The 15,712-nt window shown below is 38.6% G+C and overlaps 2 protein-coding genes across 2 annotated transcripts; both read right to left on the bottom strand.

Annotated features, from left to right (window-relative positions):
- Window positions 1-230: 230 nt before the first annotated feature.
- Window positions 231-4,559, bottom strand: amer1 (APC membrane recruitment protein 1). Its single transcript, XM_073839954.1, has one exon. The coding sequence runs from the start codon at window positions 4,456-4,458 to the stop codon at window positions 1,594-1,596; it is 2,865 nt and encodes a 954-aa protein (XP_073696055.1). The 5' UTR covers window positions 4,459-4,559; the 3' UTR covers window positions 231-1,593.
- Window positions 4,560-10,839: 6,280 nt separating this feature from the next.
- asb12a (ankyrin repeat and SOCS box-containing 12a) lies at window positions 10,840-15,219 on the bottom strand. Its single transcript, XM_073840806.1, has 4 exons — window positions 15,161-15,219; window positions 14,371-14,569; window positions 13,719-14,291; window positions 10,840-11,771 (listed from the first exon to the last, which is right to left on the bottom strand). Exons 2-4 carry the CDS (start codon window positions 14,558-14,560, stop codon window positions 11,617-11,619), a joined length of 918 nt encoding a protein of 305 aa, XP_073696907.1. The 5' UTR covers window positions 14,561-14,569; window positions 15,161-15,219; the 3' UTR covers window positions 10,840-11,616.
- Window positions 15,220-15,712: the final 493 nt, after the last annotated feature.

The raw sequence follows: 15,712 nt of genomic DNA, 5'->3' as shown, positions 1-15,712 counted from the left end.
CGGTGAAACTATTTGTGAATTAAGATAATACATAAAAATTGTACGGTAAGACACAAATTTGCAAAATCAAGCAGCAAAACAAGGAGTTTCGTACAGCTAAATACAGCTGGACATGGATGAGACCAGAAGCCAGACCCATAAAATTTACAAATGGCCACACACTCTTACAGGAAGAAAAAGGTGGATAGAAAACTACAGCACTTCAGATGGTAGTAAAAACATTCACAAACTTGCAGTAGAGATGTCTCAAGGGTTTATTTCCAGTCATTGTTCCTGTGTGGAAAGAGATTGTGTCAGGGGTGTAATGTGGTTGACATGTTTAAACCTTTTAAAAAATGACAACGTTGAGGCTAATGAATGTCAAGTTTTACTGAGATGTTCTAACATTCTTTGTCTGTGTATGTACATCCTTGTGTGTTACAATACAAAACAGAAAAAAAAAATGCTTTTGGTTTTCTGATTCCACTAAAAAAAAATGTGGTATGAACAATCCTTTTCGACCACACAAATGTACCAAACGCAAGAAAAAAGAACGTTAATTATAGAACAGCACTAGATTCATATGCAGGGAAACAGAGGTTGATTCATTCTTAAGAGCTGAACATAAGCACTGGTTAAAAATGGTAAGTGCATTAAGCTGACTTTGGCATTTGGATGAGAGTAGATGATTGTGACTGTAGTACAACAGCATAGAACAATCACATAACGTCATTAAAGGCTTTACTGACATTGTCACAAATGACTCAAGATAGTACCCTTTGATTATCAACTATATTTACTGAAGACTTTAGGCCAGATCTGATTAGAATGTATGCAGATATCCATACAGTTAATACAGTACATTATGTAATCCTAAACAATCACATACTGTTTAGCAGCAAAAAGGGAAATAAACCAGATTCTACTCATATCATCAAGTCTTCAGTAAATAATGTGCAGAAGTGTATCAGTGATGTTGGCCAAAATGCCACAGATTTTGTCTTTTGAATGTAGTGTATGCTATGCCAAACACAAAAATTACCATATAAAACATGTAGCTAAACGAGACATTTAAAATGTTCCAAGATGTAAACACTTTAAAAACTTGAAACATACAGCATATTTTCAAATTCAAAAAAAGTGTGGTAATAAAAAAGTAAGAACAAAGTTCTAAGATGATATTGGTTTCAATGTGCTAATTAAGTTTTCATTCTTATGCTAAAATAAGTCATTTATAGCACTGCTGTCTTGTATGTACTTGAAACATATCCAAAACATACAAACCAAATGGATCAATTTCAATAGCAACACCTGGCTACATAAATGCAAAGCAATATGGCATCTATATATATATATATATATATATATAGACAGCACCTGCTGAGTAATGCTGTAACAAATACAGGTACAAATACAAGTCCTCTTAAACTCAGAAACTAAAACATAGCTCAAAAAACTACACAGTACATCACAAAAGAATACAATAGCTTATCCGGCAGTAACAGCAACTACAGTGTGTGTGAGTGTGATACAATTCAACAGTGTCAGTAAACATCCAGCATCGTCTTTGATGACGAGATTTGTCTATTTGTATTACTGAGTGAGAGAGATTGTTTATAATTTGGGTGGTGCAGGGGTGAAGCCACCCTCGAGTTCCCCCCTCCGGTTCTTTATGGGAATTTCTCGATGGTCCATCAATTGCTCAGAGCGAAGATGGGGCACGCCCTGAGTGACCCCGACAGGTCGATTCTTCCACTGCACACCTGTAGGGGGGTAACTGCAGGGATAGAGCGCATCGCCTCCCCCGAATAAAATCTCCCCGTCGCCATCGGCTCTAGCGGCAGTTGGGAGGTTATGATTACGGCAGTTGTTCTTTAGTGGGAGATGTGAAGGTCTTACAGTTGAATTGCCCACGTGTGGTAACCTCGGTTCTTGCTGAGAAGAGTTGGAGGAGTCCCGTCCATAGCCCCGCCTCCAATTATCAACAGTAACCCTGCAGGGTTGACGCGGTAATGCCATATCACTAGAATCAGCAGTCCTACGCTGTGAAAACGCAGCCCCCTTTGAGTCATAACTGGTGACGGTTGTGTAAATCTCACTTGTTTGAAACTCCAGACTGTCTGTGTCAAGAGAGCGACTGCGGCGGTTCAGTGCTAACGGGGCAGGGATAGGCGGACAAGGTCGACCTAAACTGAGGTGGCGAGGAAGGCTTGCGATGCCCCAAGCGTTACTCAGCAACAGACTTTGTTCATAAGCATCGAAAGTACGCTGGTCGCACTCAGCAAAGGCATCTTGCTGAAGGTAACACCCATCATCCTCAAAGGGTTCGTAAGGAGATGCTAACTCTTCCTCTTCTTCAACAAGCTCAGTCTGCTGCTCACATTCGCCCTCATTGTCCATGTCGACCACATCGAAAGTGACTATGGCGGGGAGGGCGCTCAAACTTGGCCCAAAAGGAGAACTCGACTCGGACCCATCAAGACTCTCAGTTGAGTTGCGGTAAAGCCGGGTGTTCTTTGTGAAATCTACAAGTGCTTGGGAGAAACAGACCATTAGTTCTTCTTGGGATTGGCTACAGCCTCTGGGTAGTATCGGGCTCTGATCCTCAGATTGAGGCTGCCTCCTGGTTGTCTCCGTAACTTGTAGATTAAACCCCGAATCGGCACGGGGTGCAAACAATGGCGTTCCCTGGATCTGACCCCTGCTGAGAGGCACTGGATCTTTTACAGCTTGGGATCTCTGTGGTGATTGGGGATAGCACTGATTGATAACTTCTTCCAAAACCATTTTACCATTGCCTGCGGGGAGGCTCGAATCCTCGTAGAAGCAGTCAGCATGGAACAGATGCTGGTCTTTGGAAGGGCTTCTGAGATTCTGGAGCTCACAGCACAGCAGGACATGCTGGATCTTGCTCAGACGCTCCTCCTCTGTCTCCATGGTGCCTGTCTCTAGGGCAGAGGATGCCAAGGCGTATAGAGGGTTGGCAGGACTCTTATCACCCTGCAGGGCTGCACCAACAAATGGGTGGCTATCCTTGGGAGGAAGAGCAGGGCTGAGTAGACGATCGTCAGGCTCAAAAAGTTCATAAAGGGCATCGCCACTGTAGCTATCCCGTGGAAGCCTTTCCTGGTGTGTACGTTCTCTATTCTCCTCTTCCATACCTGGCGTGGTGGAGTCGTAGTATCCCTCGTCGCTGTTGGGAACCGACTCCTGACGATCACTCTGGGGGCTTAAGAGGTCAACAGGAGTGAGGGCTGTTTCTGTAATTCCCAATGGGCTACTGGTGGAGGTGGCACGGATGGAGCTGATTTGCTGATCGGGAGTGAGCGAAGGGCTATCCGAGCTCCTGTCTGAGGGAACGTAGCAAACTTCGTTACTGGTTTCAGATTCCCATAAGCTCTGCAAGTAATCCGCATCTATCTCATCAGGAGTTGCCATCTCTTCCCCTCCGCCTTGATATGTGACAAAACATGAGCTCCGTTTTCCTGCGTTTCGGCTGCCTCTCTCGGCAGACACTGAGCTCTCAGCGACGCTGACATCATCCTGGTCTGCGATGATGTCTCCGCAACCTGTCAGCGAATCAAAGCTTTTCAATGATGAAACATCACCAAAGACTAAGTTTTCAGATGAGCAGGATACAGCAGGAGGCTCCCCGTCGGGAACGTCCACATTCTGCTCAGCCAAACGGTCTAGTTCTGACTCGGCACTCAAGGGTTGATGATATGTCGTCAGTCCTTCCCGTTTCCCGCTTTGCTTCTCTTCCCCCTTGTTCTCTTCTTCTTTTGCTCTTTTCTTCTTATCCACCTCCACTCTGCTCCTCCTTTTCTCAGGCACTAGCGTTGCATCTTTCGTACATTCAGTGGCAGCCAATGGCAGTTCATATTGACTGCCTGCAGTTTGATTAGGCACATCTGGCACCAACTCATCGCCCTGACTGTCGCCATTGTTATCGCTACGGTCACTGACGCTCGACAGGGCACCAGGCACTGTTTCGGCACGGAAGCTCGAAGACATTTCAAGTGCCTCACGCTTTTCTTGTTCAACATTTTTGTTTTTCCTGTGTCTCCGAATGCTGCTGAAAAGACCCCGGAGACCTCTGCGCTGTCGTGGTAGAGACTGAGACTTTCCATGATCCTCCTGTGATTTCTGAGGGTCACTGGAGGTGCAAAACTCAAAGTCCCCTGAGGCCACTTCACTGCTACCTCTGCCCAAATCTTCCCAGCACGTTCTGCTTACCCCATCATATGTTTGGCTCTTTGTAACACCTGTTTTTGATGACCCCTTTCTTTGACTTCTGCCACGGCCACCAAAAAAGCTGGGCAGAACACAGATGCTCTTCCGACCGCCAAAAAATCTGAAAGCCGTCTTCCGTGTTTTCACAGAAGGGGGGGACTGAGGTTGAGGGGTCTCATGGGAAACAGAGTCTGACTGCGGACCCCCTATTGCACCAACAACCTCACTTCCTGTGGCGGTCTCCATGGTGACACAGATGACTGTGGCTAATGGAGCATGTCTGTAGTAAATACTCCACCCTGAGGGGCAGGCTCGAAGGGATGGGGACTGTGTGTATCAGACATGTTATACCTGTGAGATAAACAGAAAGACACATCATTAGGAACAGTCAGTTAAAATAGGACAAAAAAAACAGAACTAAGGAACATATTTATTAAGAAACTTTTATAAAAACAATTTATTCAAACACTAAAAAGTTGTATCCATTTTTAAGATGCCCACTTGTACAGCTCTATGATAATGCCAAATATGACGTTGCAAACAAGGTTTAAGGACTGAATGTTCAAAATATTTTATCAGAAAGTCCCAAAAAGTGTGTGCTAATTTAACACTCTGACTTCTGAGCTGGGATATGGTTTAACATACTTAACACCAAATTCATTCATACACGTTATTGACAATGCATACTATATACAGGCAAGGAAAAGAGCTCAGAAACTAAAGACAATCTGGTTTTATGTTGTGTATTCCTGTCATAAAACAACTATAAGGAAAATAGTTACTATGCCTTAATGCCCTCTATTCAGATCTATACGTTTTACATGTCTAAATGAAGTTGTTGATTAGGGCTGGACAATATATCGAACGATATTGTGAGGCGCGTTTAGTCAATGAAGCCGGTGCTTTGATTAGTAGTAAATCTCCATCACGTGCGTTCCGCTCAGGTTCCACTGGAGCGGCAATTAATACACAGAGACGTAAATCTCTGACAAGCTACGCCATATCGAGCTAAATATCGAATGCGATATTTGGGTGCCCAGTTAGGTGTATGTTTCTGACTAACTTTTCACACTTTTGATGTTATTTCTAGCAAGTTTGGCTAACCACAAACGCCTTTTGTTTCTCAGACAATCTTTGCACTCTTCTCCTTGATTTGTTATAACTTCTGGCAGCCTATAGTACTCCAAATGTTTTTCTATGTCCTACCAATTGGTATAGCCCAAAACATGACAATAATTGACCATTTTCAGCAGCAATAATCAGAAAAATATGAGTTCTGTTCGGTTCAGTGACATTGTTTATGTTTTATGCCACCAATATGGCCAAATGATGACGCATTGTGAAAATACTCTATTTTGTTGTAGATCTTTAAACCATTATGCTGCCTTAGAAGCATATCCGAAATCAGTTTTATGAGGTGCCTTTGTGTGCAAATGCTGCCTGTGTGTCTAGGTTTTTGAATGCAGCCTAGTTTCAACTTGCCTCAACTAGTGTTGCTTTCGTCAACGAAAATTATGACTAAATATCGTCGTCAACGAACCTTTATCACGTGACGAAAACGAGACGAGACGAAACGAAAATGCTGGTCATGTGACGATGACTATATAAAATGTATTATGAAATATCGTTGACGAATAAAAACGAGACTAAATGTTGTTTACAAAATAAAAACTATGCTAAAATGTCTCTTTTATTTTCGTTGACGAAAACGAGACGAAACGAAATGTTATAATGTTAGATTGATATGCGCATGCCCAGTAGCCAGAGCTGTATCCCTTCTAGCCTAAACCACAGGCGACGTCACTCCCTCAAGCTCCACTCGCGGAATTATCTAGAAGACGCCCACAAACAAAGTTAAGTCTGACACAGATAAAGGGACCAATGGCCGGCCAGATAGGGTTCATATTTGGGGGGAAAAGAAGGAAGAACACATACATTTTTTTCTACTTTTTAGTAGTGATAGGAAAATGAAGCTTTTCGAAGCACCAAAGGGATCAACTGTATCTAAAAGGGTTCATTACTCGAAGCTTTTCAACACGTTGTACACTAATGACATCTTGTGGTCAAAGGTGGAAAACGTTTCTTTTGCATCCCAGATGTCCAAGCTATTTTTGGACAATTTCATTAAATAAATAAATTTATGCTAAGAAAACCATAAGAAATATTTTACTTACAGAAGGTATAAATGATAAATTAATCTGTAAATAAACTTAAAAAAAACAAAAGTACAAAAGATTCTTGTATGTATAGATGATCAAGTAAATTAAGAATATTGTTAAATTGATTAATATTCGAAGCTTCTGTGTCAAACGTCACATCACTAATTTTTAGTAAATTGTAGCTTGACCATTCAAACCTTGTTTTTCTTTTTTTTCTGACATTGTCATGTGATGCTATTTTATTTATTGTTTTTATTTAATTTTTTTCAATTTATGTGTGTGTACTTCTAACATGTTTGGTAGGTAAAATAAATGTAAATTAAAATTAGAACATCTTCTGCAATGGATGCATTTTTCAGCCTATAAGGTAACAAAAATATAATAAGAACCTTGTTTGAAATGGGTTTGGCTAAAAGAAAACTTTGGTTTTGTCTATACTACTAGGTACTACTATATTGACTGGGTTAAATAAAATTGCATTGCTAAAAATAGACTAAATGTAATCAGTTTTCGTCGACTAAAACTAGACTAAAATGTCATTCGTTTTCGTCGACTAAAACTAGACTAAAATAGTCATGGGTAATTCTGACTAAAATAAGACTAAAATGCTCAGACTTTTAGTCGACTAAAACTTGACTAGACTAAAAGGTGTATGAACTTGACTAAAACTAATAAAAACTAAAATGTCAGGTTCACACAAAGACTAGACTAAAACTAAAATGAAAATCGGCCGCCAAAAACAACACTAGCCTCAACACACCTGCATGTAAGTTGTATGACTAAGAGCTTGATTGTTCATGTGTGTTAAATTGGGGTTTGAGCTAAACCCTGCAGGACACCAGCCCTCTAGGAGCAGGTTTGGACAACCCTGATCTATTTTGAAGATATTAATAAGACTCGCTGGGGTCCTACCATTTTCACAAGTAAACATAGTTGCAATACAGTATTTTCACAACGTCATCAATTGGCCATATTAGTGGCACAAAAAGTAAACAATACCACTGGACCAAACAAAACTTGCATATTTTGCTGATTATTGCTGCTAAAAATGGTGAATTATTGTCACGTTTTGGGCTGTATTAATCGGTCAGTCTGGGAAAAACATTTGAAGAACTATAGACTGCCAAAAGTTAACAAATCAAGGAGAAAAGTGCAAAAAAAAACTGTCTAGAAACAAAAGGCGTTTATGGTTGGCCAGACTGAACCAAGATTTCCAGGGCAAGAATCTTGACAACATTCGTGTTTGTTCTTATTAAATTTGGTCAGGTAGGTGAAACATTAGGCTAATATCTTAATTAATACTGCTTGTACGTATCTTTACCACCTATTAACTTTAGTTTGTCAAAATACTGCACACTTTCCTGCTAACTAAGTCCTTTTCTATATGATTTAGCAGCTTACACGCATTTACCCTGTGGTTTAGACAGCACAAATTAGCAGAACAATGTATTCAGTAGTACATTAGCCATGCAATCCATGCTGTTGTTTACATCCGAGTATCAGATCCACTATGGCCACACATTCAGGTAACTGAACATATCGTGATGTAAGTGCAAACGATAAATAAATGACAAAAGAAATGTTGTCCCCACTATTATATTTGTAAAACAATACTATATATCACCTCTTATGTGTTACTTTAGAATAGTTAAGCATTATTTGCACTGTTGTTTCCCCAGAGGTCACAGCAAGAATAAAATGTACTATCTTGCAGTTTGTCACCGGGTTATGAGATGAGTAAATTACATTTGTTTATTTAGGTGGAAATAATTTAAATAAAATTTGTTAAGACAGGCTAACCTTCAACAATACAAAAACAAAATCTATGACAGTAAAGTGTTGCAAACTGAATGAATCCTGCAATGCAACACATAACGTGAGTGAAGTTACGCTGGGCTCAACCTACAATCAAAACAAAAGCTGACTGAAGCCAGCGGGCCTGAACACTCACTGTATGTACATCATAAACAAAGGAGAAACACGCACAGTCCAAAGAACTACACCCCACAGACCAATCACACCAATTACTGCACTAAAATTTTACTAGTATCGAAAAGAACTTAAGCTATCAAAAGACTGCACACAGTGTCCCCAGCTGGACACCATCACTGCGAATGAACGCGCAACTGGCGCGCGCTAGCCCAGACGCTAACCAGCTCGCAACCGCTTCACTGAAATACAGATAAATGGCATACGCAAACAGCGGTTTCTGCGTGTACATTAACGTACGTCCACAGTCAAAGAGGGAATAATACACAGAGATAGAAACATTAGCGATACTCGCCTTATTTTTCCATCTTTTCCGCCCGAGCGTGCAGTGATGTGCTCTGTCCTCGCGTAGCGCTGCAGGAGCTCGCCGCTGTGATTCACTTTGTTCATTGAGCGCTGGAGCTTCTTCTTCTTCTTCTTCTGATATTTGCGGCAGACTGGACGCATCGACGGCGTATTGCTGCCCTCCTCAGTTAATTTATAGAACTTCACCTAGAGACTATATTCTCCCATATAGGCCAGTGTGGTGTAGAAAATTTATGACGGTCTTTATTGTTTGATAGTCCTGATTATTAAGAATTGATTTTAAAGATAATGATGAGACTCCAGTTTTTAGCAGCTCAGAGAACATGATAGTTCTTGCAGTTTGGTAAATACCACATTCCATTAACACATGCTTTACAGTTTCTGCTTTTCCGCATGAGCATTTGCCATCTGGGTGCTTGCCAACCATTGAGCGGCTGGCGGCGTTTCCGTGCTGTGTGCATTTTGGGAAATGTAGTACCATGGCATGTGTACTATAAAAAGCAGTCACAGGAAAAAAAGAAAAAGGTGTCAATTGTAAAGGCAATAAAAATCATAATATTGGCTATACAAAAAAAAAAAAAAAAAACAGAACTTGGGGGTCCACAGAAGATTTGTGAAAAAAAACTAACGATTTAACTAAATGTTTTAGGGTATGTCAAATTTAACGTGTTAACTTGAGTTACACCAAAATAAAACTGTATTTGAACTATATTTCATGTGAAAATATTTATTTTATTTAAAATGTATTGTTTTTCATCAACACGGAAGTACGCCTATGGGTGAGACTTCCTGTTCATAATCTGCTATAGGCTATAAATAACAAGAATAATAACATGCAGTAAACGGTAAAACTGTTTGCACTACAAACCAGTGTGCTCATAACTGATAATACATTAAAATAACATGGTAAGACACACCAATTTGCTATTTTGCACAGCTAAGAATAACTGGATGTGGATGAGACCAGAAGCCAGATCCATAATTATTAATCATCTAATTATTTTAGAAAGGCTTAAGGGGTCTTCGGGATTAAAACGTTTAAAACAGTGTTGTAAATATATGACATGGAAAAACATACCAAAACTGAAATAAAAATGAAGTTAGAAGTATTAGTGCAATATTTTTTCATTGCAACATTCTAGTGCAATCTTCACTAACAACTGCAATTGGATTTATTTGTATATCTCACTATTGTGACCAACAAGTTGTTTACTCATATATTAATACTAGACACCTTAAAGATCATGTGTACCAAAAATCTGTCATATCTTTATTTTAACATACTTTACTAGCCTTTCAGTTTCAAGCTTTGATGCAGCCATCATCTTCTCAAGGTGCAAACAGGAAATAAACTGCTTTAGTCATGTGACAATTTGCACTAAACATGTGAAACTGCACATGAGAGACCCTTTATTTTTTTTCCATATTTGCAGGAAGTGCACTAAAACATCAGTCAGTAAGGTTTTTAGAGCTTTATAAACAAAAACCCTTTTTACGGTCACTATTGTAACCGGTGGGTTTAATACTTAATACTTTTTTTTTGGTGATAGTTGTTGATGGAGTCCCTTGTTTGTCCTGAACAGTTAAACTGCCCGCTGAGAGACAATGCATTATGAACATTTGAAGATCAGGGTAAATTTAACTTATTTTGTATTCTGGGAAACATTTAAGTATCTTTTGTAGTTTCTGAAGGGCGGTACTAAATGAACAAAAAAATTATATTTAGGGAAAATAATTTAAATAATCTTCATTTTGTTCAAAAGTTCTTTCTGGAGCAACACAGTAATAACAATCAAGTGTATGTAAACTCTTGAACTGGGTCATTTTTATAAATTCAACAATTATTTTCTCTTGTGGACTATATGTAAATGTCTTTTATGTGAAATATCTTATCAGAACTATATAAAATATAACACACATTTTGTATGATCCCTCCTAATGTAGTAAAATAATTAACATTTAGCAGATTCTGCAAGGTGTATGTAAACTTTTGACCTCAACTGTAAATAATACTAAAATAACACTGGTCTAGTCTGTATTCTGTAAGATTTTGTCTCCTCATCAGTGCAAACATCCTTTTTTATGAAGTGAAAAAAACTCTATATGGAAATTGGCACCTCAAATTACCCCATAAATGTAAATACAGAGAAAACAACACAGATAAACATTTTGATGGTCAGCAGTTCATTTTTATGAACACATTAACAAGCCAGATGTTATCCATAGTATAATTATGTTTTTCAAATACACCTGCACTGTACATCCCACTTAGCACATTCTCAAGCAAAATATTTCAATACCTGTGCTATAAATCCCTTTCCCTCTGAGGACTTGTTCTGGAACGGATGTTCTTTTGAAGTCTTTAACCTGACAGGAACAGAATGACCTCCATTACATGCTACCTGCACAATGGAGGTTATACGACATCTGCTGGAAGAGTCCATCTGCTCTAAACAAGGGATTCATTGACACAAGTACATCACAATTATACATCATAGTAAGATTAATAAGCCAGCTACCAACACTTTTTACATCCTTCATCAAGCTGTTGCTGATTAACAAAACACTAATGATTCTGTAAAAATCACTGCTGAGGTTAGTATGAGAAATGAAAACCTCCAGATGATCTTGAAAAGGCAGAACAGAATGTATGATAATGCATAGTTCAAGAGCATTTACAACAACACTTCTGGTAATATTACACAGTCGAATCTGATAAACAATGAAGCAAATTAGTTTAAGAGGATGTTAACACTCCATATATGTAAACCAGGGTTGTTAGCAGTGTATCGGTCCGTCTGTGATTGCATACGAGTAAGTCCACGTCATTAGTCCAGATATTCTGTCAGTTTCACTCCCTCTGATGCCTGTATGGTCTACCTGTCCAGCCTGTGTGTGAATGAATGAGTCTGTCCTTTGCTAAAGGCACAGTGGAGTGTACTCTGTTTTGTCAGTAAACCAATGCACTGTTCATAGGCTTGTGTTTGAGATAGTTGATGAGCCTGGGTGGAATCTCCAGAGAGTCCAAACAATGAACCTTGTTCACCTGTATCAGGTGTCTACGAATGGCCAATCTACACTGAGATGCAAGAGTCTTCGGACACCCTGTGGAAAAAAAGAGAGATAAAAAGGTTAACAATCTCATAATAAACAGCATTATTTTATTATTATTTATATACTAATGTGACTCTGGACCACTTAAGTAGCACAGGTATATTTGTAGCAATAGGCAAAAATACATTGTGTGGGTCAAAATTATCCATTGTTCTTTTATACCAAAAATATTAAAGATATTAGGTAAAGATTATGTTCAATGTAGATATTTTGTACATTTCCTACTGTAAATATATCAAAATTTCATTTGTGATTTGTAATATGCACTGCTAAGAACTTCATTTGGACCAATTTAAAGGCAATTTTCTCAATATTTCAGATTCTCAGATTTCAGATTTTTAAAAAGTTGTATCTCGGCCAAATATTGTCATATCATATACATCCAAACATCAATGGAATTATTATGCAGCTTTCAGATGTATTTACAAAAATGACCCTTATGACTGGTTTTGTGGTCCTGGGTAACATATAGTATTTCATTCATTTTGAATTCAGCTTTAATATTGAGTTTTTATTTCATTTTGTGAGTAATTTTATGTGCTTTTGTCATCTTTATTAGTTTTTGTTTTAAAATAAACATTTTTATTTAGCTTTCAATTATTTTCATTTTAGTTTTAGCAATTTTAGCACTTCAACTTAAATGTAGGCAAAAATGCTAATTTTTAAGTTTAACTTAAACTTAACTAACTTAATTTTCCTTATATTTATATTTAGTTTTTAGATTTATTTTTTAATTTTTCCACAGTATTAGCTTTTTGCTGATGTCCGACAATATTTTTCTTTTCTTTTTTTGTCGATAGCCAATGCTTTTGTTTTGAAACGACAACCTCTCCAGTGCAAAAAATAAACAATTTATTTTTAATGTTGGTTAGTGTTGAGCAAAAACTGTTTTTAGAACTTAAAATTATATTTAAAGTTTTTTTTTAAATAAGGCTACATTAATAAATAACTATAATAAAATCAATCTCTGCTGATTATTTTTATTTTTCAGTTGCGTTCAGTTCAGTTTCAGTTTGCTTTTCAGTCTTCAGAAATCTTTTATCTTTACATATCTATTACATATTAATGACTAAACCTGTATACTATATTTAATTTACAAGTGTCATGTTCGTGATTTTATTAATGTAAGCTATAGCTTCTGACCTTTATATCAAAACAGACTATTTGATTTGATTTATTTTACACCAGTTATTGCTTTATTTATTTAGAAACACAAGAATTGTATGTTACGTGTATTTTACTTTTATTTTATTACAAGTAGGCCAACATCACCGCCTAATCGGCAAAATTTCAGCATGTTTTTTTTAAATTGTCAGACCCCAATGTTTACATTAAGCCTGTAATCAGACAATTACAATAATGTTCCGATAATATCATCCACCTTCAAAAAATTCTCTAAATTTATTCCACTCAAATCTGGATTGTGAGATACGTTCTCAAAAATGCAAGATATAAAGTCAGATTTGTAAGATATAAACTTAAAAAAAAAATGTATGTAAGATGTAAATTCCTGTTAAAAAAAAAAAAAAAAATTTTTTTTCCTCAGAATTGCGAGTTTATATCTTGCAATTCGGCGTTTTTATGCCACAATTCCAAGTTAAACTTTGAAATTTGGAGCAAGACCAATTGCAAATTTAAAAAAAAATATATAGTATATGCTATCCACCTTTTTCTTTCTGTAAGAGTGGGTGGGGCCATTTGTAAATGCAAATTTTGCAGCTTGATATTGCAAATTGGTGTGTCTTACCATATTAATTATAATTTATTATCTTAATTATAAGCAAACCAGTTTGTAGTGCAAACAGTTTTATCATTTAATGCACGTTGTTATTCTTCTCATTATTTCCCTATAGTGGCTAATGAACTGAAAGTCTCACCCATAGGCTTTATTCCGCGTTAAGGAAAAATGGTGGATAACACAGCTTAAACATCTCTCACCTCGCTCTTTCAGCAACAGCTCAACAGCTTCGTTCTGTTTGGTGCTCTTCTCTATAATGAGGGTCGGCAGATAGACGTTTGCCCCAAAGTCAATGAGCAACTGAATGTATTCGACTCCACAGCCGTGTCTCAAACACAATTCCAGGACCGTCTTCTGCTGCGTGGCCCTGCCGATTACCTTCTCCTCTGGACTGTTATAGTTCGGATCTGCCCCATACAACAGCAAGATTTTGAAGCAATCCAGGTGTCCATATATGGCCGACAGGTAAAGCGGCCCACTGCACACAGCAACCCCTGAGGCCCACAGAGTCACCTTTGACCTGGCATTGACCTCCGCCCCATGCCGAAGCAGCTGGCGGAGGATCTCTGGGTCGCCATCTCGGGCAGCGGTGAGCACAGGCGAGCTGTTGTTCAGGTGACTTCCATTCGGATTAGCTCCGGCACGGAGAAGCGCGAGCACACAGCTCAAGTAACGCCCGCACACAGCGGTGAAAAGAGGGGTCTGGGCTTTAACATCAAGGCGGTCTATGTCTGCCCCATTGGCTAGGAGCAACTGCAGGCACCTCAGGTGACCTACAGGAAAAAAAACTGCTGCGTTCTGGTCGTGGTGGACAACAAACTCTGAGAGTGCATAGAAGGGTGACGCACGTACCTTTGGACGCAGCCATGCGTAACGGGGTACCTGGGATCCCCCAACCGCTCTGCTGATTAATGCACTTCCTGTAGCGTTCTTGTGACAGTAGCTCGGCCAGCAGGAAATGGTCATTGTCAGCCACAGCTCGGTTCAGCTCCAGGCTCTCAACAGCTGATTCATCCTCCTCCACTGGTCGCAGCTGGAGCATAGAGGAGAACTTCAAAGGAAAAAAAAAGTTATGCACAGATGAGCAAAACAAACCATTATTCAGGATGAATTGCATTCACTTCAATACGTGAAGTGCTGTACTTTCAGTTCAGTTTTGAACTACAAAAAAAGCGAATATTGGCATATTATTGTGTTTAATGAGCAAATTATGATTATATTATACTATAATGTCTTTGACGGCGTTTAAACAAGCTTTAAAACACTGGGAACGCTTTGTCATGATAAACTTACTTTATCTACATTAGCTTAACACTACTAGCAAGCATATACACGGTCTGTTAGCCGACTAGCAAGCGATATAAACATAAACACAAGCAGAATTAGATTTCGAAATGCTTTTATATGCGAATAAACTCAGCTGAGAGTAATACTGATCCCATTTAGAAGATAGAAGATTTATTCCCCGGCTCTAGGAGCTCGGTGGATTTAACTCCAGTATTTGTAAATAACGCGAGTTTGACTCGCTCTCTCTGACCTGCTTTCCAACAAACACGCATTGTTAAGGTAGAAACTGCTACACATATATAATATGAGCATTTGGTATGTATTTTAAGTGTGTTTTCGTCTCAAGGACACTCACCGAGCTAATAATAAGCCAAACACTGACGAGCAGTAAACAGCGGAAGCTGTTCGGATGGCGGCGGGCTGGCGGGCGACCAGAGGGGGCGCTGTGCCCGCACTCACCGCCACTGGGATTCAGTCATACCTGTTTTGTATGAGTGGGTTTAGCTATAGATATGTACTCAAACCAAAATGTATTCATACACCTTCAACATTTCCCACATTATCACAGTTTATTTGCTATAGTTTAGAAAATGGTAATAAATGACAAGAACTCAAGAGTTAAACTGTGTCGGAACAAATTCAGATCAAAGTGTCAGATCAAAGTGTCAAATAAAATTTTTGGTCCCATATTTTAATCAGTTTTACTGGTAGTCGACTGTGTGAAGAATTTTTGGGTATAATATGTGACCCTGGACCACATTAATTAGCAGAGGTATTTGTCTTTTATGCCAAAAACCATTTGGATATTAAGTAAAGATCATGTTCCATGAAGATACTTTGTAAATTTCCTACCGTAAATATGTCAAAACGTAATTTTTGATTAGTAATATGCATTCCTAGGAACTTA

The sequence above is a fragment of the Garra rufa genome, chromosome 5 (assembly GCF_049309525.1).
Source record: "Garra rufa chromosome 5, GarRuf1.0, whole genome shotgun sequence".
In the NCBI taxonomy this organism is placed as follows: Eukaryota; Metazoa; Chordata; class Actinopteri; order Cypriniformes; family Cyprinidae; genus Garra; species Garra rufa.
The sequence above is the reverse complement of the archived record's forward strand: the minus strand, read 5'-3'. Positions and strand labels throughout refer to the sequence as shown.

What these genes read in the sequence shown, in the direction of transcription:
- asb12a (XM_073840806.1), bottom strand. Translation starts at nt 14,560, where the DNA reads ATGCTCCAGCTGCGACCAGTGGAGGAGGATGAATCAGCTGTTGAGAGC. An exon ending in ACGCATGGCTGCGTCCAAAG is followed by an intron (nt 14,292 to 14,370) that starts GTACGTGCGTCA and finishes TTTTTCCTGTAG; the next exon opens with GTCACCTGAGGTGCCTGCAG. An exon ending in GCTGTTGCTGAAAGAGCGAG is followed by an intron (nt 11,772 to 13,718) that starts GTGAGAGATGTT and finishes TTTTTTCCACAG; the next exon opens with GGTGTCCGAAGACTCTTGCA.
- amer1 (XM_073839954.1), bottom strand. Translation starts at nt 4,458, where the DNA reads ATGGAGACCGCCACAGGAAGTGAGGTTGTTGGTGCAATAGGGGGTCCG.